The sequence below is a fragment of the Rhinichthys klamathensis genome, unplaced genomic scaffold (genome assembly GCF_029890125.1).
Source record: "Rhinichthys klamathensis goyatoka isolate OS25496 unplaced genomic scaffold, OSU_Roscu_1.1 h1tg000783l_1, whole genome shotgun sequence".
NCBI lineage: Eukaryota > Metazoa > Chordata > Actinopteri > Cypriniformes > Leuciscidae > Rhinichthys > Rhinichthys klamathensis.
In genome coordinates this window covers 86,948-112,404 of record NW_026607180.1, presented here as the reverse complement: position 1 = coordinate 112,404, position 25,457 = coordinate 86,948, and the positions used below count along the sequence as shown (strand labels likewise).

The 25,457-nt window shown below is 39.3% G+C and overlaps 1 protein-coding gene across 4 annotated transcripts in view; it reads right to left on the bottom strand.

Annotated features, from left to right (window-relative positions):
* cdh19 (cadherin 19, type 2) overlaps positions 1 to 25,457 on the bottom strand; it is a 78,038-nt gene that overhangs the window by 4,973 nt on the left and 47,608 nt on the right. The window contains exons 11-12 of one of the 4 annotated variants that reach the window (XM_056243265.1): positions 21,483 to 21,734; positions 21,274 to 21,319 (exon numbers count right to left, since the gene is read on the bottom strand). In XM_056243265.1, the coding sequence (XP_056099240.1) occupies positions 21,303 to 21,319; positions 21,483 to 21,734 (269 nt within the window). In that variant the 3' untranslated portion in view covers positions 21,274 to 21,302. The remainder of the gene's footprint in view (positions 1 to 21,273; positions 21,320 to 21,482; positions 21,735 to 25,457) is intronic. The other 3 variants (XM_056243266.1, XM_056243264.1, XM_056243263.1) reach the window with 3 other exon arrangements.

The window sequence follows — 25,457 nt, the reverse complement described above, 5'->3', positions numbered from 1 at the left end:
ATGGTAAATTATGCTACAACAGGGTAAATCATGTGAAGCATACTAGAACATTGTGAATCATGCTAGATTCATGGTAAATCATACTAGAACATGGTAAATCATGGTAAAACTATGGTGAATCATGCTAGATTCATGGTAAATCATACTAGAACATGGTAAATCATGGTAAAACTATGGTAAATCATGCTAGATTCATGGTAAATCATACCAGAGCGTGGTAAATCATGGTAAACGATGGTAAATTATGCTACAACAGGGTAAATCATGTAAAGCATACTAGAACATTGTGAATCATGCTAGATTCATGGTAAATCATACTAGAACATGGTTAATCATGGTAAAACTATGGTAAATCATGCTAGTATCATGGTAAATCATGGTAAACGGTTTTCCATCTATTATGTCAGTGGTTACATGCTTGCTAAATGTCTTTAATGCTTATGTGCTAAAAGGCTTAACTGCTTGATTATTATTATTTTTCTTCTGCCGTAAAACGCATCGTGCAGCCCAAACCGTAAGTGCTGGAGCCTTGAAACTTTGCCAGATGGTAGTACAAAAATCGAGGAGAGGTTATCAAAGTATGAGCCCGATTGGCCCATAGGTGGCGCCACAGCAACACGATTTACTAAAATGGCTATAACTCCTCAGCCGTTTGACCTAGAATCAAGATTTTCACATCCCTGTGATCCCTGGCTCAAGACGAACAAGATGTATATCTCGGATTCGCGATTTGAGCCTCGGAAAAAATTTTATGGCCGATTTTGTCCAAAACCTACTTTTGCAAACTAGTCCCTGGTTTTTTGCCTGATCGGAACCAAACTGGTGCAGAAATGTTCTCTGGAGTGAGAGGATCAATAATTATCGAAAAAAAGTTGAAAATTTGCATTTGGTTGGCTATAACAGGGTCATTTAGGAAATGGTTCAGGGCAAAATGCAGTCAAAAGCCTATAAATCCTGAAGAAAAAGTCCGAAGTTCACCAAAATTGATGAGCATATGTGTCCTAACATGCTGAGGAAGCATGCAAAGTTTCATGGAGATCGGACCATAGGTGGCGCTATAACCGCCAAAAAGGTCGCTTATTATTAGGTGTTCAAGCACAAAGTGCTGAAAACCTATTGTAATTGTAAGGATTTTTAGGTGTTCAAGCACGAAGTGCTGAAAACCTATTGTATTTGTACTGATTTTTATTATTAGGTGTTCAAGCACGAAGTGCTGAAAACCTATTGTATTTGTAAGGATTTTTATTATTATTATTATTATTCTGCCGTAAAACGCATCGTGCAGACCAAACCGTAAGAGCTAGAGACTTGATATTTGGGATTAAGGTAGCACAGAAATCGAGGAGAGGTTATCAAAATATGAGCCCGATTGGCCCATAGGTGGCGCTGTAGCGCAAAAAACAAAAAAATTCGACTATTTTGCTTAAATCTCAATAACCCTTTGTCCCAGCATCAAGTGTCTTATATCATTGGAATCCTTGGCTCAAGCCGAACAAAAAAGGCCTCAAGGATTTCATTTCCGGTATGCAAATTTTTTCGCTATTTCCGGTTTTGTCCAAAACCTACTTTTGCGAACTAGTCCCTGGTTTTTTGCCCGATTGGAACCAAACCAGTACAGAAAGATTCTCTGGACACTGAATATCAATAATTATCGAAAAAAAGTTGAAATTTCGATTCACGGTCGCTAGGGGGTGCCCAAACGTTCGAAGGAGGCGGAGCTAATTTTACTAAAATGGGTATAACTCGTGAACAAAATGAAATATTTTCACCAAACTTGGTACACATGTGTATGAGCTCAATTCGAGGTCACAGTAAAAAAACCGCGGTGATTGGCCTCATGGTGGCGCTATAACATTAAAAAAACATAAAAGGGGGTGTGGCCACCTGACCGTTAGTCCGATTGACTTAAAATTTGGTATGCAGTGTCTTGGACCAAGGTACCATGTATGTGTAAAAGGATATTGGAGTATCTCAAAAAACATGGCCGCCATCGACCAATGAAGTTTGAGCACCTGTGAGACGAGGTTAACGGAGGCCGATCGGAACGAAACTCAATGGGCATGTTCGACTCATGGCCCAAGAGGTCTGTAAGAGTTTTGAAAGAAATCGGCCACTAGTTGGCGCTAACGAGTTTTATGGCTCTGTAATCACGTGGTGTTGCACACATCCCCCCAAAATGCATATCAATTGATAGATCTCCTCATGCTGAACAACTTTGCCTCTAGAACCATTGCTGTCAATCAAATCGTTCATTAAATATTCACGAATATGTTAAAAACCTACTTTTGCGAACTAGTCCCTGGTTTTTTGCCCGATCAAAACCAGACCAGTCTAGGACAATTCTCAGGACTCTCTAGATCAATAATTATCGAAAAAAAGTTGAACTTTGCCATTTGGTTCATTATAACAGGTTCATTTATAAAAAGGGGTGTGTCAAAACACTCTCAAAAGCCTATAAATCATAAATAAAAACTCAGAACTTCACAAAAATTGGTGAGCATATGTGACATAACATCATGAACATGCATGCAAAGTTTTATGGAGATCGGACAATAGGTGGCGCTATAACTGTTGAAAAGCTTTAAAACCATGTATTTCCTATGGTAAATTGCCTGTATTGGCTGTAAATGGTGTGTTCCATCTATGATCATATAATATTTATATCAAAATGTTCAAAATCAGTGCAGTACAATTCTCTGGACTCTCTAGATAAATAATTATCAGAAAATTTATAACTTTTTCATTTGGATGGCTATAATAGGGTCACTTCAATATGTAGCCTTGACCAAGAAAGCCTATATCTCTTCAATGAATGCTCAGATCTTCTTAAAAACAAGTCAGAACATGTGACTCTAAATAAGATAAGAAATAATGCATCTATAACAGTTAAAAAGGTGAAAATTATAACATAATGGCATATTAAGCCAATAATTGGTATTCTACTGCCCCCTGCTGTTTAAAATAGTCATTTTGTCATGCTACTAACTAATAATATTCTATAATTCTTATTTAGACTTTATAAAATCACTATTTTAACATTTACACTCACATTTTGTCAAAATGCATCTATTGAAGCATTGTGTCACAGACAAATGTTAATCCTGAATGAGACACAGTTCAGATCACTTTATCTACAACAGTGTGTGTGTAGTCCCATGTTTCTGAATAAATCCTGAATAATCTGATTAATAGCTTGCAAAGACATATATTTTAATGGTCTATAAGCATTTCATATATTTTCATAATGACTTGTGTGTGTGTGTGTGTGTGTCTAGATATGAATGCAAAAAGACTTTATTAATAAGTAGAGTGGCCAGCAGAGGGCAGTAGAAGACCACTTATTGGCTCACTTTCATTTTAACAGCCTTGAGTTTCAACAAAATTCTGAACTAAAGCAAACCACTTTTTCCATGTTAACTGCATTAGCCATGCTTACTATAAAATCCATTATATAACAATTACTATTATAACACAATCATATTTTGTCAGAGTGTAACACTTTATTTGTACTGACACATGCTAGATGCATGGTAAATCATACTAGAACGCAGTAAATCATGGTAAACAATGGTAAATCATGCTAGAACAGGGTAAATCATGTAAAGCATACTACAACATGGAATATCATGGTAAAACTATGGTAAATCATGCGAGATTCATGGTAAATCATACCAGAGCGTGGTAAATCATGGTAAACGATGGTAAATTATGCTACAACAGGGTAAATCATGTGAAGCATACTAGAACATTGTGAATCATACTAGATTCATGGTAAATCATACTAGAACATGGTAAATCATGGTAAAACTATGGTGAATCATGCTAGATTCATGGTAAATCATACTAGAACATGGTAAATCATGGTAAAACTATGGTAAATCATGCTAGATTCATGGTAAATCATACCAGAGCGTGGTAAATCATGGTAAACGATGGTAAATTATGCTACAACAGGGTAAATCATGTAAAGCATACTAGAACATTGTGAATCATGCTAGATTCATGGTAAATCATACTAGAACATGGTTAATCATGGTAAAACTATGGTGAATCATGCTAGATTCATGGTAAATCATACTAGAACATGGTTAATCATGGTAAAACTATGGTAAATCATGCTAGTATCATGTTAAATCATGGTAAACGGTTTTCCATCTATTATGTCAGTGGTTACATGCTTGCTAAATGTCTTTAATGCTTATGTGCTAAAAGGCTTAACTGCTTGAACACCGCTAAAATGCTGCTTGCAGCTTTAATTATTATTATTATTATTATTCTTCTGCCGTAAAACGCATCGTGCAGAACAAACCGTAAGTGCTGGAGCTCTGAAACTTTGTCAGATGGTAGTACAAAAATCGAGGAGAGCCTCAGAAAGTATGACCCCGATTGGCCTATAGGTGGCGCTACAGCAATCAATTGCGCGAAACTGCTCATAACTCCTAAACCGTATGTCGTAGACTCAAGTGTCTTATATCATTGGAAAGCTGGAGGCCTGAAGAACAAAACGTATATCTCCGATTTCATTTCCGGTATGCAAATTTTTCCGCCATTTTGAATTTTGTCAAAAACCTACTTTTGCGAACTAGTCCCTGGTTTTTCGCCCGATCAAAACCAGACAAATGCATACATGTTCTCTGGAGTCTGAATATCAATATTCATTGAAAAAAAGTTGAATTTTCGATTCACGGTCGCTAGGGGGAGTAAAATGATCGTTGTGGGAGGAGCCTATTTTACTAAAATGGCTATAACTCGAGAAAGAAATGAGATATCTTCACCAAACTTGGAACACATGTGTATGAGTTCAATCTGAGGTCACAGTAAAAAAATCGCGTCGACCTAACACTAGGTGGCGCTATAACACACAAAAAACCTAAATGGGGCTATGACAACCTGACCGTTAGTCCGATTGACTTGAAAATTGGTATGCAGTGTCTTGGTCCAAGGTGCCATGTATGTGTATGAGGAAATTGGCGTAACTAAAAAAACATGGCCGCCATCGGCCAATGAATTTGAGCACCTATTAGACGAGGTTAACGGAGGCCAATCGGAACGAAACTCGATGGGCATGTTCGACTCATGGCCAAAGAGGTCTTTAAGAGTTTTGAAAGAAATTGGCCACTAGTTGGCGCTAACGAGTTTTACGGCTCTGTAATCACGTGGTGTTGCACACATCCCCAAAATATGCATATCATTTGATACATCTCCTCAGGTTGAACAACTTTGCCTCTAGAACCATTGCTGTCAATCAAATCGTTCATTAAATATTCACGAATATGTTAAAAACCTACTTTTGCGAACTAGTCCCTGGATTTTCGCCCGATCGGAACCAGACCAGTCTAGGACAATTCTCTGGACTCTCTAGATCAATAATCATTGAAAAAAAGTTGAACTTTTGCATTTTTCGTATGGCTATAACAGGGTCATTTAGAAAAGGGGCGTGTCAAATACACACAAAAGCCTATAAATCATAAATAAAAACTCAGTACTAAACAAAAATTGGTGAGCATATGTGTCATAACATGGTGAAGAAGCATGCAAAGTTTCATGGAGATCGGACCATAGTTGGCGCTAAAACTGTCAAAAAGCTTTAAAACCATACATTTCCTATGGTAAATTGCCTGTATTGGCTGTAAATGCTGATCTCTTAAATGAATGCTCAGATCTTCTTTAAAAACCGTCAAGAACATGTGTAATATCACTCTGTACGGCATTGAAAAATTTCAGACAAATCAGATAAAATTTGCCTCTATAATTAATTGTCACAGGAAGCCTCAAAACGAAAGTAAAACATTGGGCCACGCCCCCCAAGTACAAATTCACTCATAACTCGAAAACGGAAAGTCTCTGCGCGCTCAAATTTTGATGGTAAGGTCCTCTCGGGGATCTTGATCCAAATCTATCGTCGCGGGGCTCGGGAGCGCCCCCCCCCGCCCGCCCGAGGATCGCTAATCTGTGAGAACCCCAACTTGAAACGGCTGTAACTCTTGATCCAGACCATCTAGATCCTTGTGGAAGAGCTTGTTGGAAAGGGCCCGTCCTCATCTAGCTTCGATTCGAGTTTGGTGCGATTTGGCCTGGGCATTCCCGAGATATAAGCCCACAAAGATATGCATTTAAACGGACATTACTCCCGCCCCCAATCACCCAGCAACACCGGAATGGTCTTGATCAACAGAGCTCCTCTAACACTATCTAAGTTCTGAGTTTCAGATTTTTTCACTTTCTCGTTCCCGAGATATAAGTAAAAAAAAAAACGAATTTCCTGTCATTCATTTCAACCGTTTATGTAGGCTGTAAAACCGCTGTTGTCCACTAGAGGGAGCAACAGCATTAGATATTTTTAATCTTTTTTAACCAGTTTTCAGCAATGGCTAACAAACAAATGCTTATAATATAATATTAAATAATGATTTATTAGAAAGTTTAATATTTTTACATCACAAATAAATATCTGAAATGCTTAAGGACCACAAAAAGAGATTTTCACAATATCATAACCCACAATTGTGTGTGTGTGTGTGTGTGTGTGTGTGTGTGTGTGTGTGTGTGTGTGTGTGTGTGTGTGTGTGTGTGTGTGTGTGTGTGTGTGTGTGTGTGTGTGTTGTGTGTAAGCATGCATAATGGTATTCACATTGAAAGAATGGTTTGCTTTAGTGCACAATACTCAGGGTTTCTGCAGGGTTTAGTCAGTCAAATTTAAGACCTTTTAAGACCTTTTTATGACCAATATGATTTAAATTTATGACCTACTCGAATTACGAAAAATAACTTCCTTTCAAAAGTCTTTTTTTTATTGACTTTCATTAAAAGTAATAAGTTTAATTATTTAAAGGTTCCATTTTCTTAAGAGTAACAAACTGAAGGCTCCCTTTTCCTAAGTATCAATAACACAGGAACAACACAACACTTATCACGATAATATATCAGTCAATATCGATAATTATGACGATAAATGTCAATTCTTTATTTCTTTGAACTTTGAAGGCTTTCTTAGTTTTAACTTTTAGTTTTACGGCTCTGTTATCACGTGGTGTTGCACACAACCCCACAAAATGCATATCATTTGATAGAAACCAGAGCGTTAATTGTGGTTTTAAACTACTCTTTATTGTCAAAACATATCATGACAAACACTTGCCAAACAGGTGAACATTTCACAAATCTGAGGTAGAACATTCAAACATTTGTATTTTTTCCTTAACAAAAATAATATCTTTATTTCAAAATTAATTTCTTAGTTTCTGCATGTGCTAATGGGGGATATTGTTTCAAGTCTTGAAACAGGTTTGTGTTGCCTGACTTTGATGGCACGTATATTTATGAAATGTATGAAAAACAGTAGGCTATAGCCTAAATACATAAATACTGTAATTATATTCCATTAGTCCTTTAATACATTGTCTACATTAATAATATAATACAATTCAATATGTATCCCACATTTCATGGTGCAGTTAATATTACTAGGCTAACGTTACAGTAAAACCATGGTAAAGGATGTAAATGTGTAGATGGAAAAGCTTTCTGACTGTATAGTTGCGCACAGTGTTTCTCCTGTTCGTCAGCGCTGTTTCATCTGCCTTTAAACTGGTTTAAATCACTGAGACATTTGTGTTCTTCGCTGAATTCAAGTGCTTCTCACTGGATCTCGTGATCGAGACTGATCAAAGTTAACCATAGACAGTAAAAGAACGCGTCTGCTCTAGTGAGCTTGATCGCGCTACGCTGCCGTTTGGACTTTGAGCCGAGCGGATAAACGCTCCGTGAGGCGCGCGCGGTTCAAATGAGTTTCGTTCCGCTTTTGGCGCATAAACATGATCTAACATTTATCGAACTCTTAATATCATTTTATAGAGAAAACATTATATCGCGATAATGAATGAATGAGCATATCAATTTAAGATGTGGCTAAATGTAATTTATGACCTTGTATGGAAAAACCGGACGTTTTTATGACTTTTTATTGCCTAAAATTCTTATTATTAAATTTAAGACGTTTTATGACTTTTTATGACCCCGCGGAAACCCTGATACTGATTAAACCAAGTAGTTCAAAATAAAAGTGGTACTATAGCAATAAGTGGTCTTCTACTACCCTCTGCTGGACATTATACTTATTAATAGTCTTTTCACATGTGCTTTTGCATTCATATATTCAGACACTAAAAAATAACCTTATGTGACAATTACTATAATAACACAATCATATTTTGTCTTTCAATTCACTTTACTGTTCTGAAGCTTCACATAATTGCTAACAACGTGGTAAATCATAGTAAATCATGCTACAATCCTACTGAATCATTCTAGAATGTGGTATATCATGATAAATTATTGTGTAACATTCAGTCACAACAAGGTAACATCAAGGTAAACTAAGACAAACCATGGTAAACTGACTATTGTAGTACATTGAGAAATATGAATCCTGAAGGACCATTGCAGTAAACATTTCTTTTTTCCATCACATAGTTCAAATATCTGTATCTACAACAGAATGTGTGTGTGTAGTCCTAGGTTTCTGAATAAATGCTGAATAATCTGATTAATAGCTTGCAAAGACATTAAATGCTTATAGACCATTAAAATATATTTATATAATGACTTTGTGTGTATGTGTGTGTGTGTGTGTGTGATCAAATGTCTACATATGAGTGCAAAAGCACCTGTGAAAACACTTTATTAATAAGTAGAATGGCCAGCAGAGGGCAGTAGAAGACCACTTATTGTCTCACTCTCATTTTGACACACTTGATTTTCAACAGTAAATCAAAGCACTAAAGCAAACCAGTTTTTCCATGTTAACTATTATAACACAATCATTTTTTGTCAGAGTTTATCACTTCATTTTTATTGGCCCTTCACATCAATGCAGCAATGTGGTAAATCATGGTAAATCACGATAGAAACATGGTAAATCATAGTAAAAAATACTATTACATGGTGGATCATGGCAAATCATGCTAGCAATGTGATGAATCATGGTAAATCATGCTACAATCCTGGTAAATCATTCTAGAATGTGGTATATCATGGTAAATCATCCTATAACATGGGAAATCATGGTAAACTGTGGTAAATCATGCTAGATTCATGGTAAATCATACTGGAACATGGTAGATCATGAAAAATCACACTAAATTTGGTATATCATGGTAAATCATGCTAAAACATGGTCTATTCCATCTATGATGTCAATGTTTAAATGCTTGCTACATAAAACTTAATGTCTTTTGATGTTTTTGTGCTTAACGGCCTTAAAGGCCTTAACTGCTTGAACACCGCTAAATGCTGCTAGCAGCTTTAATTATTATTATTATTATTATTATTCTTCTGCCGTAAAACGCATCGTGCAGAACAAACCGTAAGTGCTGGAGCTCTGAAACTTTGTCAGATGGTAGTACAAAAATCGAGGAGAGCCTCAGAAAGTATGACCCCGATTGGCCTATAGGTGGCGCTACAGCAATCAATTGCGCGAAACTGCTCATAACTCCTAAACCGTATGTCGTAGACTCAAGTGTCTTATATCATTGGAAAGCTGGAGGCCTGAAGAACAAAACCTATATCTCCGATTTCATTTCCGGTATGCAAATTTTTCCGCCATTTTGAATTTTGTCAAAAACCTACTTTTGCGAACTAGTCCCTGGTTTTTCGCCCGATCAAAACCAGACAAATGCATACATGTTCTCTGGAGTCTGAATATCAATAATCATTGAAAAAAAGTTGAATTTTCGATTCACGGTCGCTAGGGGGAGTAAAATGATCGTTGTGGGAGGAGCCTATTTTACTAATATGGCTATAACTCGAGAAGTAAATGAGATATCTTCACCAATCTTGGAACACATGTGTATGAGTTCAATCTGAGGTCACAGTAAAAAAATCGCGTCGACCTAACACTAGGTGGCGCTATAACACACAAAAAACCTAAATCGGGCTATGACCACCTGACCGTTAGTCCGATTGACTTAAAAATTGGTATGCAGTGTCTTGGTCCAAGGTGCCATGTATGTGTATGAGGAAATTGGTGTAACTCAAAAAACATGGCCGCCATCGGCCAATGAATTTGAGCACCTATTACACGAGGTTAACGGAGGCCAATCGGAACGAAACTTGACGGACATGTTTGACTCATGGCCCAAGAGGTCTGTAAGAGTTTTGAAAGAAATTGGCCACTAGTTGGCGCTAACGAGTTTTACGGCTCTGTAATCACGTGGTGTTGCACACATCCCGAAAATATGCATATCATTTGATAGATCTCCTCAGGATGAACAACTTTGCCTCTAGAACCATTGCTGTCAATCAAATCGTTCATTAAATATTCACGAATATGTTAAAAACCTACTTTTGCGAACTAGTCCCTGGATTTTTGCCCGATCGGAACCAGACCAGTCTAGGACAATTCTCTGGACTCTCTAGATCAATAATCATTGAAAAAAAGTTGAACTTTTGCATTTTTCGTATGGCTATAACAGGGTCATTTAGAAAAGGGGCGTGTCAAATACACACAAAAGCCTATAAATCATAAATAAAAACTCAGAACTAAACAAAAATTGGTGAGCATATGTGTCATAACATGGTGAAGAAGCATGCAAAGTTTCATGGAGATCGGACCATAGTTGGCGCTATAACTGTCAAAAAGCTTTAAAACCATACATTTCCAATGGCAAATTGCCTGTATTGGCTGTAAATGCTGATCTCTTAAATGAATGCTCAGATCTTCTTTAAAAAAGGTCAAGAACATGTGTAATATCACTCTGTACGGCATTGAAAAATTTCAGACAAATCAGACAAAATTTGCCTCTATAATTAATTGTCACAGGAAGCCTCAAAACGAAAGTAAAACATTGGGCCACGCCCCCCCAAGCACGAATTCACTCATAACTCGAAAACGGATAGTCTCTGCCCGCTCAAATTTTGATGGTAAGGTCCTCTCGGGGATCTTGATCCAAATCTTTCGTCGCGGGGCTCGGGAGCGCCCCCCCGCGGATCGCTAATCTGTGAGAACCCCAACTTGAAACGGCTGTAACTCTTGATCCACACCATCTAGATCCTTGTGGAAGAGCTTGTTGGAAAGGGCTCGTCCTCATCTAGCTTCGATTCGAGTTTGGTGCGATTTGGCCTGGGCATTCCCGAGATATAAGCCCACAAAGATATGCATTTAAACGGACATTACTCCCGACAGCAATCACTCAGCAACACGGGGATGGTCTTGTTCAAGAGGGCTCCTCTAACCCTATCTAAGTTCTGAGTTTCAGATTTTTTCACTTTCTCGTTCCCGAGATATAAGTAAAAAAAAAAAACGAATTTCCTGTCATTCATTTCAACCGTTTATGTAGGCTGTAAAACCGCTGTTGTCCACTAGAGGGAGCAACAGCATTAGATATTTTTAATCTTTTTTAACCAGTTTTCAGCAATGGCTAACAAACAAATGCTTATAATATAATATTAAATAATGATTTATTAGAAAGTTTAATATTTTTACATCACAAATAAATATCTGAAATGCTTAAGGACCACAAAAAGAGATTTTCACAATATCATAACCCACAATTGTGTGTGTGTGTGTGTGTGTGTTTGTGTGTGTGTGTAAGCATGCATAATGGTATTCACATTGAAAGACTGGTTTGCTTTAGTGCACAATACTCAGGGTTTCTGCAGGGTTTAGTCAGTCAAATTTAAGACCTTTTAAGACCTTTTTATGACCAATATTATTTAAATTTATGACCTACTCGAATTACGAAAAATAACTTCCTTTCAAAAGTCTTTTTTTATTGACTTTCATTAAAAGTAATAAGTTTAATTATTTAAAGGTTCCATTTTCTTAAGAGTAACAAACTGAAGTCTCCCTTTTCCTAAGTATCAATAACACAGGAACAACACAACACTTATCACGATAATATCAGTCAATATCGATAATTATGACGATAAATGTCAATTCTTTATTTCTTTGAACTTTGAAGGCAGATTTTTGTTCCTAACTGAAAGTTGTAGAAACCAGAGCGTTAATTGTGGTTTTAAACTACTCTTTATTGTCAAAACATATCATGACAAACACTTGCCAAACAGGTGAACATTTCACAAATCTGAGGTAGAACATTCAAACATTTGTATTTTTTCCTTAACAAAAATAATATCTTTATTTCAAAATTAATTTCTTAGTTTCTGCATGTGCTAATGGGGGATATTGTTTCAAGTCTTGAAACAGGTTTGTGTTGCCTGACTTTGATGGCACGTATCTTTATGAAATGTATGAAAAACAGTAGGCTATAGCCTAAATACATAAATACTGTAATTATATTCCATTAGTCCTTTAATACATTGTCTACATTAATAATATAATACAATTCAATATGTATCCCACATTTCATGGTGCAGTTAATATTACTAGGCTAACGTTACAGTAAAACCATGGTAAAGGATGTAAATGTGTAGATGGAAAAGCTTTCTGACTGTATAGTTGCGCACAGTGTTTCTCCTGTTCGTCAGCGCTGTTTCATCTGCCTTTAAACTGGTTTAAATCACTGAGACATTTGTGTTCTTCGCTGAATTCAAGTGCTTCTCACTGGATCTCGTGATCGAGACTGATCAAAGTTAACCATAGACAGTAAAAGAACGCGTCTGCTCTAGTGAGCTTGATCGCGCTACGCTGCCGTTTGGACTTTGAGCCGAGCGGATAAACGCTCCGTGAGGCGCGCGCGGTTCAAATGAGTTTCGTTCCGCTTTTGGCGCATAAACATGATCTAACATTTATCGAACTCTTAATATCGTTTTATAGAGAAAACATTATATCGCGATAATGAATGAATGAGCATATCAATTTAAGATGTGGCTAAATGTAATTTATGACCTTGTATGGAAAAGCCGGACGTTTTTATGACTTTTTATTGCCTAAAATTCTTATTATTAAATTTAAGACGTTTTATGACTTTTTATGACCCCGCGGAAACCCTGATACTGATTAAACCAAGTAGTTCAAAATAAAAGTGGTACTATAGCAATAAGTGGTCTTCTACTACCCTCTGCTGGACATTATACTTATTAATAGTCTTTTCACATGTGCTTTTGCATTCATATATTCAGACACTAAAAAATAACCTTATGTGACAATTACTATAATAACACAATCATATTTTGTCTTTCAATTCACTTTACTGTTCTGAAGCTTCACATAATTGCTAACAACGTGGTAAATCATAGTAAATCATGCTACAATCCTGCTGAATCATTCTAGAATGTGGTATATCATGATAAATTATTGTGTAACATTCGGTCACAACAAGGTAACATCAAGGTAAACTAAGACAAACCATGGTAAACTGACTATTGTAGTACATTGAGAAATATGAATCCTGAAGGACAATTGCAGTAAACATTTCTTTTTTCCATCACATAGTTCAAATATCTGTATCTACAACAGAATGTGTGTGTGTAGTCCTAGGTTTCTGAATAAATGCTGAATAATCTGATTAATAGCTTGCAAAGACATTAAATGCTTATAGACCATTAAAATATATTTATATAATGACTTTGTGTGTATGTGTGTGTGTGTGTGTGATCAAATGTCTACATATGAGTGTAAAAGCACCTGTGAAAACACTTTATTAATAAGTAGAATGGCCAGCAGAGGGCAGTAGAAGACCACTTATTGTCTCACTCTCATTTTGACACACTTGATTTTCAACAGTAAATCAAAGCACTAAAGCAAACCAGTTTTTCCATGTTAACTATTATAACACAATCATTTTTTGTCAGAGTTTATCACTTCATTTTTATTGGCCCTTCACATCAATGCAGCAATGTGGTAAATCATGGTAAATCACGATAGAAACATGGTAAATCATAGTAAAAAATACTATTACATGGTGGATCATGGCAAATCATGCTAGCAATGTGATGAATCATGGTAAATCATGCTACAATCCTGGTAAATCATTCTAGAATGTGGTATATCATGGTAAATCATCCTATAACATGGGAAATCATGGTAAACTGTGGTAAATCATGCTAGATTCATGGTAAATCATACTGGAACATGGTAGATCATGAAAAATCACACTAAATTTGGTATATCATGGTAAATCATGCTAAAACATGGTCTATTCCATCTATGATGTCAATGTTTAAATGCTTGCTACATAAAACTTAATGTCTTTTGATGTTTTTGTGCTTAACGGCCTTAAAGGCCTTAACTGCTTGAACACCGCTAAATGCTGCTAGCAGCTTTAATTCTTTTTGTTTTTGCTCTTCTGATGGTTTTCAGCTTTCTCTTTCTGCAAATTGTATAGTTGTATGGTGTATAGACCCAGCACCCAAAATACTATCAAAACACTCCATTATTCACGAAAGACTGATAAAAATGTTTTTTCCCGTGTGTTCAGTGTCGTAACTTGACATGTCTAAAATGTACACAAGCTCTTAGAAGCTCTAAACAAGCTCTTTGCCGTTGTACTGTACACTGAATTCAGAAAAATGTTGTTCTCTTTCAAGGGAACTCGTGTTGTGTCAAAACGCTGCACAGACCGATCGGTTTATGACATCAAAGTACTGCGAGAGCGATTGAAAAGCAAACGGAGCCGTCTGTCATGTCATTCACCGATCGCTCTGTGCAGCGCCGGCTCAAGTCGAACAAGCCTATTGTGTTGTGAAGCAGGAATGAAATCAGTCCAACGGCGTGACAAACATCATCGACCGGGAAACTGTAAAGCACACCTGAATCAAACAGTGTTAGCTTCTGCGCCTTCAGCTAGCGCTCTGTGTGAAATGTCTCTGTCTTTTTATCCATTTATTGTTTGTTTGTGACAAGCATATCAAGACACGAGTATAATGGCGAGCAAACAGCTTTTTGAATCGTGTGTCCCTCCCTGCCCTCGCTACATTAGAGAAATCAGCAATTTAAACAAGTGTCATTTCGTCGGATATGATGTCATTTACAGGCGACGAAATGACACTTGTTAAAATTGCTGATTTCTCTAATGTAGCGAGGGCAGGGAGGGACACACGATTCAAAAAGCTGTTTGCTCGCCATTATACTCGTGTCTTGATATGCTTGAGACGCCAAAGATGCTTAACCCCCTGGGGTCGGCTATCGCGCCGGCGCGATTGTCTCGCTTTTTTTCTTATCAGTGTAAAAGAGACTCAAAATACTCGGTTAATTTTGATCTTACATATAAGTGTTGTACATCATTAGATCCTGTTAAGTTTCTATTTTTTTTGTGGATACTCACAATAAAAACAAAGTGTTGTGCTTTTCACCAAATAAAGAAAAACAAACATGATGCGAGTTCTGCGTTCTCTCTGTCAGTGCAGTCCATTCTGAAACGCGTCCTAAGATTAACTGTAACTCCGCGATTACTTGTCACACAGGCACGAGAGGTTTTTCTTTATGAAGCTTAAATTCTCTTCTTTTAAATGAAGTAATTTATATAAAAAACAAATATTCTCAGTTTATGCAATCTGTATGAAAAGAGAGTGCTGTCAGTATTTTTTTCCCCAGCTCATTACACTTCATTACGCGTTAATCTGACACGCGCACGGAGGACGCGCGCTATTCAAACGCAAATGTCGAGGCAAGCCATGACAATGCCCACATCAGCCGTTCCACCGCGGCGGTAAAATGTGTGGTGTATTTGCTGCCTTTTACCGCTAAGAGGCGCTACAATCATAGACTCTGAAAAGTGTTTGTTTATTCCGGTTTATTCTCTCTAATGCGTAATCTGCTGCCGCACCGCGCTGATTCAGAGCGATTGAAAGCTGGTAGCAGAAGAATTCAACAAGTGAAATGTAGTTAAAATAATTCATAATCACAATACTGAAATTAGGCTACTGAAATGTAATTGAATAAATAATGAAAACATTTCAACATAAAACATTGCAATAAAAACATTTAGGCTACATGAATGAGGCTTTACAATAGACAGTAGCTCAGTGATCAACGCAACAACACGAGCTTCGAGGAGCTTCATTCGACCCGAGATCGAATCTCAATGTAGCATACATGTTGTTAACCGATGTTGTCCTACGTTTATATTTTCCCACCTTGATGCTTAAATAGGTAACTGTTTATATCTGTTTACTTATTTAAAGTCAAGAGTTTTGTTTGATTATCATTACAACATAAATTTGCTACATTCCTGTAGAACCGCAGCCGCTGCACAAACGACAAAAACTGATGAAGGAAGATTGTCAGCCGATTGCATCAGAAAATGAAAATGAAGAAGCTCGTCTTTAGTCTGCTAAATTATTGTGTAATGTAAAAGAACACAAAAATGACTTATGTTTGAAACCAAGTTCGAACATTTCAAGGTTTAAATAAAGTGTCGGGACAGTTTTTTTTTTAATTTAAAACAGGGTTGCATCGGTTTAGAGTTTATTTCTTTTGCGATGCAAAATAAGAAACCCTAGGCTAATCTTATTCTTGCGACATTTTAAATTCGTATTGCCAAAGAAATTACAGCTAAATTAAACAATTAAAACAGTACAAAACGAAAATTGTCCAAAGAAACATATTTAAATTAAAAACATGCGTTTCTCTTTGCCTCTCTCGCGCTGGATCTCTTTTTAACAAGTTTATTTAGTCTCCCTCGCTCTGATAATACTACTGTATATGTCGCTGTGTGTCAGCCATACAAATCACGAAAAAATTATTTAGCCTTTAATTGTTGCTTCAAAGACACAGCATGCCTTGTTGAATTCACCGTACAATAACTTCAATTGAAATTTTGTGTGAAAAAAAAACTTTAAATAGGCTACAATAAATAAACTACAATATTTATAATATACTAAAACTACTATTATAAATTTATATAAAATATGGGGCCTACATTTGGACACAGATTTATCCTTACAATAATTTTGCCTGCTCATCAGGCTGGCTATCCGACACTCTCCATATGAAAGAGGAACATTAACACCTTTGTCCAGCAACTGTCCCTCCAACCCCCCACAGGCTATCGGAGTCTGAGGCTGACTTAACATAGCCTCGTGAGACCATCCTGATCTCGCGAGCTTTCAAGGTTTCACTCGCAGATCAGTCTGGATACTTTCCGTTAAAGAAAATTTGGGAGCAGTTCACCAAACGAACGTCCAATCAGCGTTGGCTTTGAGGCGGGTTGAGGTGTGACGCAACGAGAAGCGCGTCAGTTCAGTCTAAAGAACATGTCGGCTTCAGCGGATGAAACTAGCATCAGCGTGGCTATCGAGCAAGTTTTATCGGAATTACAGAGTATTTCTTCACTGAAAGAAGAGCAAAACACTGCTCTGGAGGCTTTTCTCAGAGGAAAAGATACGCTCTGTTAGTACGTCATATGCTTCGTTGATCTGATTGGTTGATTTGGCCCGTCTATCACCAACATAGGCCAATCAGCTAACCAGTATTTTCGCCCCTTACCAAAACTACTTCAACGGAAGGTTTCCAGATGGATATGCGGAGCAAATCCATCTGGCGGAGTCAGGTTAGACTTAACACAAAGAGAAGTCGCAATTCACACTTAAATCGCTATTCTAGACAGTGTTGATAATGAAGGAATTAAATGGAATTACATGTAGCCTAGTGATATTTCTGTCATAAAAGTTTATTACTAAATATTTCATTATTTCAATAATTGATGAAATAAAACTGGTTTGGGGCAGCTTTTTCCAAGCAAAACTAAATATAATCTGAAAAAACGCTTGTTAATTTGTTGTCATGAACAAAATGTTCAACTCAATATTAAATTCTACAGGGATCTTTGGATCCTTACAACCAGGCATGCAATTTGTGAATTAAGTTTTTATTTGATTTTGTATTATTCAAATAAATATCGAAACACGGTGCTTCGTGGTAATGCTGCTAAATTAAATAACATTTATAGAACAATTATGAACTTAAATGAAACAATATCGCAACATTTCGACAAATACATTATTTGATCTGTTTTTACATTTTAATTCAGGGCGATTTAGCCTACATTTAATTAGAGCGAGATTTTCACTCTTGTCATTTTCTCATTGGGAAGCGCTTACATTGCATGTTTGAGTAGATCCTCTGTTCCTCTAGTTTTCATATGGATTAGCCTATAATCAGATAACATTTATTAGCCTAAATATTTAGACATTTAAAGGCTTTAGACATAGCCGATTTCTTATCGTGACTGAGCTGAAGTGGCTTTCGGTTAATTTTTGTTACGCGCAGTTCCCGGAGACAGAGACGACAGATAGCCTATACTGTTTTTGTCGTTAGCCTAATATGAATACAAGTTTACAGTTTTGAACGATGTAAGCTACTCTACTCTTATCTGTATGACCAAAAAATTACGGAGTCGCCTACTAAGTTATTTTAGCTGTAATAATGAGAAAAATAAATTAATCTAAATGAACGCGCCGCCGTGTTTGTCGAACACTAACTCACCATGCCAGAATAAAACCCGACTTTAGAAAAATGCATAGGGCCACTCGGCGTGGTCTGCCAAAACACTTAATTATAAACTTCAATATTTCATTCAAAATAATCTCAACACGCTTTGTGAAATTTGAAAAGCCGTGCATGCATTAAGGCCACTGGAACTAATGAACAACTGAAACGCTGGTTTTGATTTTATTGTTTGTCGTTTAAACGTGCCTGTTGCATATCTCTATTTTATATATTTGATATTGGTGAAGTAGCCTATAGCATTGATTAGCTGTGGAGGGAGGGGTGTGGGGATTAAAATAATTCAGCAGAAGCAGGGATGTTTAGACCAGAAGGAAATCACAATCCCCCCTGGCAAATCACACTTTACTTAAAACAATGTTTTTAAAAACTCTAGGTTAGGGAACAGACCTCTCTGCCATGCGCGCGCACGGTTTGGAGCACAATATCTGTCTCGCATGCACGCTCGCTCTAGATAGATTACGGGATATTTTAACTAATTTGCGGTATAATAACTAGTCGATCACGAGTGGCTCAACAGGTATCTATAGATAAACTATATCCTTCAGGAATTTGACCGACCGGGTTGACACTTCAGCGTGAGAAATCGGGGGTGTGGCATGAGAGCCTGGAATAAAAAAAATAATATATATATAGCCTATATATATAGGCTATATATAATTTATTTTTTTACAGAACTGCTTTTGAAATTACGATTGGTAGCCTATTATTATACAGATGCAAAGTCGTTCTGTTGGATACTATTTTGTTTTTTTTGTATTTTTACTTAGTGTGAAATGGAAATGCATGATAATTGTATTTTATAAATATAAGCAAAAAAAAAAAACTGTATGGTGTAACAGAGTTTTAGAGCTAGACAAATCTCTTTGCAATAATAAACATAAAATTTACAGCAGACCATGTTTGTGCGGGATTTGAACCCGTGTCATCTTGGTGATGAACCGTAAGTTCTACCGCTCAGCTATGAATTTTCTCTCTGAGAAATACCCAAACGTCTGTTTCTGACATGAGCGAGAAAACGTTTTGTCTTTAGCCTGTGAGAGTGTAGGCCTACTTTAGCCTTTTAAAGTTTTAAAAGATTATATCTTATCTGTATGACCAACAATTTGTTGTAGGCTTATTTGGAAATTACCATAACTTGTAGTATTTCATCCTTAGGCTACTGTTAATAGACATTAGCCCCACTTACGTTTTGCTAAATGTCCCTTTGCGCCACCTGGCGGTCATTTCGCGAACGACTTTGCAATGCGACTGGTTTATTTTTACCGCGGTGGATGGCTAAAAATGGTATGTGGATGGCTAAAAGGTGTGACTATAAATGTGCTTTTGGCTTTCATTTAAATTTTGATTGTTTGTATATATATATATATATATATATATATATATATATATATGTGTGTGTGTGTGTGTGTGTGTATAAACATTTTATTTATATACACTACCGTTCAAAAGTTCGGGGTCGGTACGATTTTAAATACTTTTAAAAGAATTCTCTTCTGCTAACCATGGCTGCGCTTATTTGATTAAAAATACAACAAAAATCAGTTATAGTATTAAATATTATCTCCAGTGTAAATCAGCTGTTTTCTGTGTGAATATATAGTAAAGTGTAATTTATTCCTGTGATCAAAGCTGAATTTTCAGCATCACCAGTGTCAGTGTCTTCAGTGTCAAATGATCCTTCACAAATCAGTATAATATGAGGATTTGATGCTCAAGAAACATTTATTATTATTATCAATGTTGAAACAAATGTTGGTCAGTCAGTTGTACAGTTTTTTTGTTTGTTTTAGGATTCTTTGATGAATAGGAAGTTCAAAAGACTTTTGTAACATTATAAATGTCTTTACTGTCACTTTCGATCAAATTAATTATTCCTTGATAAATAAAAGTATTGTTTTCTTTCCTCCAAAAAATAAAAATAAAATTCTCACTGACCCCAAACTTTTGAACGGTAGTGTATATATATTGTCCTTGCATTCTTTCTTGTGTGACACCCCTGAATGAAAGGCTCATTAGTATGCAGACTGCTCAGGTGAGAACTGCCTAATTATTCATGAGGGGGTTGGGCCGTTCCGCCCATCCGCATATTGCCTTTGCAAACAAAAAAATGTTTTTCACAATTTAAAACAATCTATTGTTTTATGTGAATGATAAGGCAGAATGATTTTCAGATCAATTTGAAGCAAAAACTCTAGGCGATAACATCCACTAGTCAAAAGTCTTGTGGACAAATATTTAGTATGTTATTTGTGGCCTTATATTATAAACTTTATTTTTTAGTTTTTTCAATAACCACGCATAATATTCTCTAAAAAATACAAACATGTACATACATGTTGCTCACATATTATGGTAGCCCTGTGTGTGCTATATAGAGTGTAATTTCACCTGTGCCATTAATATGTTTATAAGCAACTGAAAAAAGCACAAATGTCAGAGCATGCCAAAACATCTCAAGGACCCCGAAAACACCTCAGACCCCAGAGGGTTAAATAAATGATGTGTTTTATTAGACAGGTGAGCAACTGTTTGGATACCTTTATCGACAGAAAACGAATCATTGTAATACATGCTCAAACTTTTGGTGATACTATTTATCTAGATTAGGTATGGTGAAGATCACAAGTCTTCATTAGACCTAGATTAGGTCTATTTAACGACTGACTTTGAAGAATGCTCATTATGTTATACCCAATATTGCACATCTGCAAATTATATATGCAGTCTCATTTGTGTACAGTATGTAATTAGCATTATGACACTTGATCAAGCATCAATGTTATTATATTAGTGTGAGGTCACACTGGTATATCAGTATATTGATTATGAGAGCTTATTAGATTGTTCACTGCTGTCATACTTGCCTGGTTGAAGTTTGAAGAATATTCCCTCATTAACACAAAAGCTCTGCTAGAAAAGAGAGTCTTGTGATTCAGTACTAATGCAACCTCAAATGTATCCCACAATTAAAGACAAATGGAGAAATCTATCCTGGGCTATGTACCACTTTTAAAAGATTCCCTTAGAATCAGATGGTCATAATTGCATAGTGCCACTTCTCATTTAGCCTCACCTGCAAGTGTGATGAGGCAAACGGACAGGCCCAGTAGAATCTGCATGTTGAGATCCAGAGCGAGCGCCTGGGCTTCAACACCAGCTGATGGACAGTGACCGTTCGGCTGGCACACACACACCCTGATGGTGAGAGTGGTGGTGCTGGACAGAATGGGGGATCCGCTGTCTCTGATCACCACTGGAAGATAATAGTGTGTGCGGTCATGTTGGGTGAAGGTGCTCCGCCGTGCCAGAATGCTAGCTGTGTTATCTGCAACAGTTTCAGATTACCATACAATTATATACACACAGTGCATTATACAAAAAAGTATCCAGAAGACTTGATCATTTGATCTGTATGTCAGTGGCATGCAGTGCTTTTCTGAAATGAGGAGGCAAAGTCCTCATTATTATATAATGCTTTATTTGAATCTATTGTAAATTAATGTTCCAGTTGCACTTAATGTTAACAAATTTTCCAGGTTAAATAAACATTACAGTTTAAAGAGAAATCCCGTCCACACATGCCAGGCGGCGATTTAACCCTAACCGCAAAGCCACGTTGGCCAATCAGAAGCCTAACAAAAAGTTATTACCGGTTCCGGTAGGCGGACAACGGCGCACACTCTGACGTCAAACACAGCGGATAACGGCGCACACTCTGACGTCAAACACAACGGATAACGGCGCACACTCTGACGTCAAACACAGCGGATAACGGCGCACTATCTGACGTCAAACAGCGGATAACGGCACACACTCTGACGTCAAACACACCGGATAACGGCACACACTCTGACGTCAAACACAGCGGATAACGGCGCGCACTCTGACGTCAAACACAGCGGATAACGGCGCACACTCTGACGTCAAACACAGCGGATAACGGCGCACACTCTGACGTCAAACACAGCGGATAACGGCGCACACTCTGACTTCAAACACAGCGGATAACGGCGCGCACTCTGACGTCAAACACAGCGGATAACGGCGCACACTCTGACGTCAAACACAGTGGATAACGGCGCACACTCTGACGTCAAACACAGCGGATAACGGCGCGCACTCTGACGTCAAACACAGCGGATAACGGCGCACATTCTGACGTCAAACACAGCGGATAACGGCGCGCACTCTGACGTCAAACACAGCGTATAACGGCGCGCACTCTGACGTCAAACACAGCGGATAACGGCGCACACTCTGACGTCAAACACAGCGGATAACGGCGCGCACTCTGACGTCAAACACAGCGGATAACGGCGCACATTCTGACGTCAAACACAGCGGATAACGGCGCGCACTCTGACGTCAAACACAGCGTATAACGGCGCGCACTCTGACGTCAAACACAGCGGATAACGGCGCACACTCTGACGTCAAACACAGCGGATAACGGCGCGCACTCTGACGTCAAACACAGCGGATAACGGCGCTCACTCTGACGTCAAACACAGCGGATAACGGCGCACTATCTGACGTCAAACAGCGGATAACGGCGCACACTCTGACGTCAAACACAGCGGATAACGGCGCACACTCTGACGTCAAACACAGCGGATAACGGCGCGCACTCTGACGTCAAACACAGCGGATAACGGCGCGCACTCTGACGTCAAACACAGCGGATAACGGCGCGCACTCTGACGTCAAACACAGCGGATAACGCCGCGCACTCTGACGTCAAACACAGCGGATAACGGCGCACTATCTGACGTCAAACAGCGGATAACGGCGCACACTCTGACGTCAAACACAGCGGATAACGGCGCACACTCTGACGTCAAACACAGTGGATAACGGCGCACACTCTGACGTCAAACACAGCGGATAACGGCACGCACTCTGACGTCAAACACAGCGGATAACGGCGCACACTCTGACGTCAAACACAGCGGATAACGGCGCGCACTCTGACGTCAAACACAGCGAATAACGGCGCGCACTCTGACGTCAAACACAGCGGATAACGGTGCACACTCTGACGTCAAACACAGCGGATAACGGCGCGCAATCTGACGTCAAACACAGCGGATAACGGCGATCACTCTGACGTCAAACACAGCGGATAACGGCGCACTATCTGACGTCAAACAGCGGATAACGGCGCACACTCTGACGTCAAACACAGCGGATAACGGCGCACACTCTGACGTCAAACACAGCGGATAACGGCGCGCACTCTGACGTCAAACACAGCGGATAACGGCGCGCACTCTGACGTCAAACACAGCGGATAACGGCGCGCACTCTGACGTCAAACACAGCGGATAACGGCGCACTATCTGACGTCAAACAGCGGATAACGGCGCACACTCTGACGTCAAACACAGCGGATAACGGCGCACACTCTGACGTCAAACACAGCGGATAACGGCGCGCACTCTGACGTCAAACACAGCGGATAACGGCGCGCACTCTGACGTCAAACACAGCGGATAACGGCGCACACTCTGACGTCAAACACAGCGGATAACGGCGCACACTCTGACGTCAAACACAGCGGATAACGGCGCGCACTCTGACGTCAAACACAGCGGATAACGGCGCGCACTCTGACGTCAAACACAGCGGATAACGGCGCGCACTCTGACGTCAAACACAGCGGATAACGCCGCGCACTCTGACGTCAAACACAGCGGATAACGGCGCGCACTCTGACGTCAAACACAGCGAATAACGGCGCGCACTCTGACGTCAAACACAGCGGATAACGGTGCACACTCTGACGTCAAACACAGCGGATAACGGCGCGCACTCTGACGTCAAACACAGCGGATAACGGCGCTCACTCTGACGTCAAACACAGCGGATAACGGCGCACTATCTGACGTCAAACAGCGGATAAAGGCGCACACTCTGACGTCAAACACAGCGGATAACGGCGCACACTCTGACGTCAAACACAGCGGATAACGGCGCGCACTCTGACGTCAAACACAGCGGATAACGGCGCGCACTCTGACGTCAAACACAGCGGATAACGGCGCGCACTCTGACGTCAAACACAGCGGATAACGGCGCACTATCTGACGTCAAACAGCGGATAACGGCGCACACTCTGACGTCAAACACAGCGGATAACGGCGCACACTCTGACGTCAAACACAGCGGATAACGGCGCGCACTCTGACGTCAAACACAGCGGATAACGGCGCGCACTCTGACGTCAAACACAGCGGATAACGCCGCGCACTCTGACGTCAAACACAGCGGATAACGGCGCACTATCTGACGTCAAACAGCGGATAACGGCGCACACTCTGACGTCAAACACAGCGGATAACGGCGCACACTCTGACGTCAAACACAGCGGATAACGGCGCGCACTCTGACGTCAAACACAGCGGATAACGGCGCGCACTCTGACGTCAAACACAGCGGATAACGGCGCACACTCTGACGTCAAACACAACGGATAACGGCGCGCACTCTGACGTCAAACACAGCGGATAACGGCGCGCACTCTGACGTCAAACACAGTGGATAACGGCGCACACTCTGACGTCAAACACAGCGGATAACGCCGCGCACTCTGACGTCAAACACAGCGGATAACGGCGCGCACTCTGACGTCAAACACAGCGGATAACGGCGCACACTCTGACGTCAAACACAGCGGATAACGGCGCGCACTCTGACGTCAAACACAGCGGATAACGGCGCTCACTCTGACGTCAAACACAGTGGATAACGGCGCACACTCAGACGTCAAACACAGCGGATAACGCCGCGCACTCTGACGTCAAACACAGCGGATAACTGCGCACACTCTGAAGTCAAACACAGCGGATAACGGCGCGCACTCTGACGTCAAACACAGCGGATAACGGCGCGCACTCTGACGTCAAACACAGCGGATAACGGCGCGCACTCTGACGTCAAACACAGCGGATAACGGCGCACACTCTGACGTCAAACACAGTTGATAACGGCGCACACTCTGACGTCAAACACAGCGGATAACGCCGCGCACTCTGACGTCAAACACAGC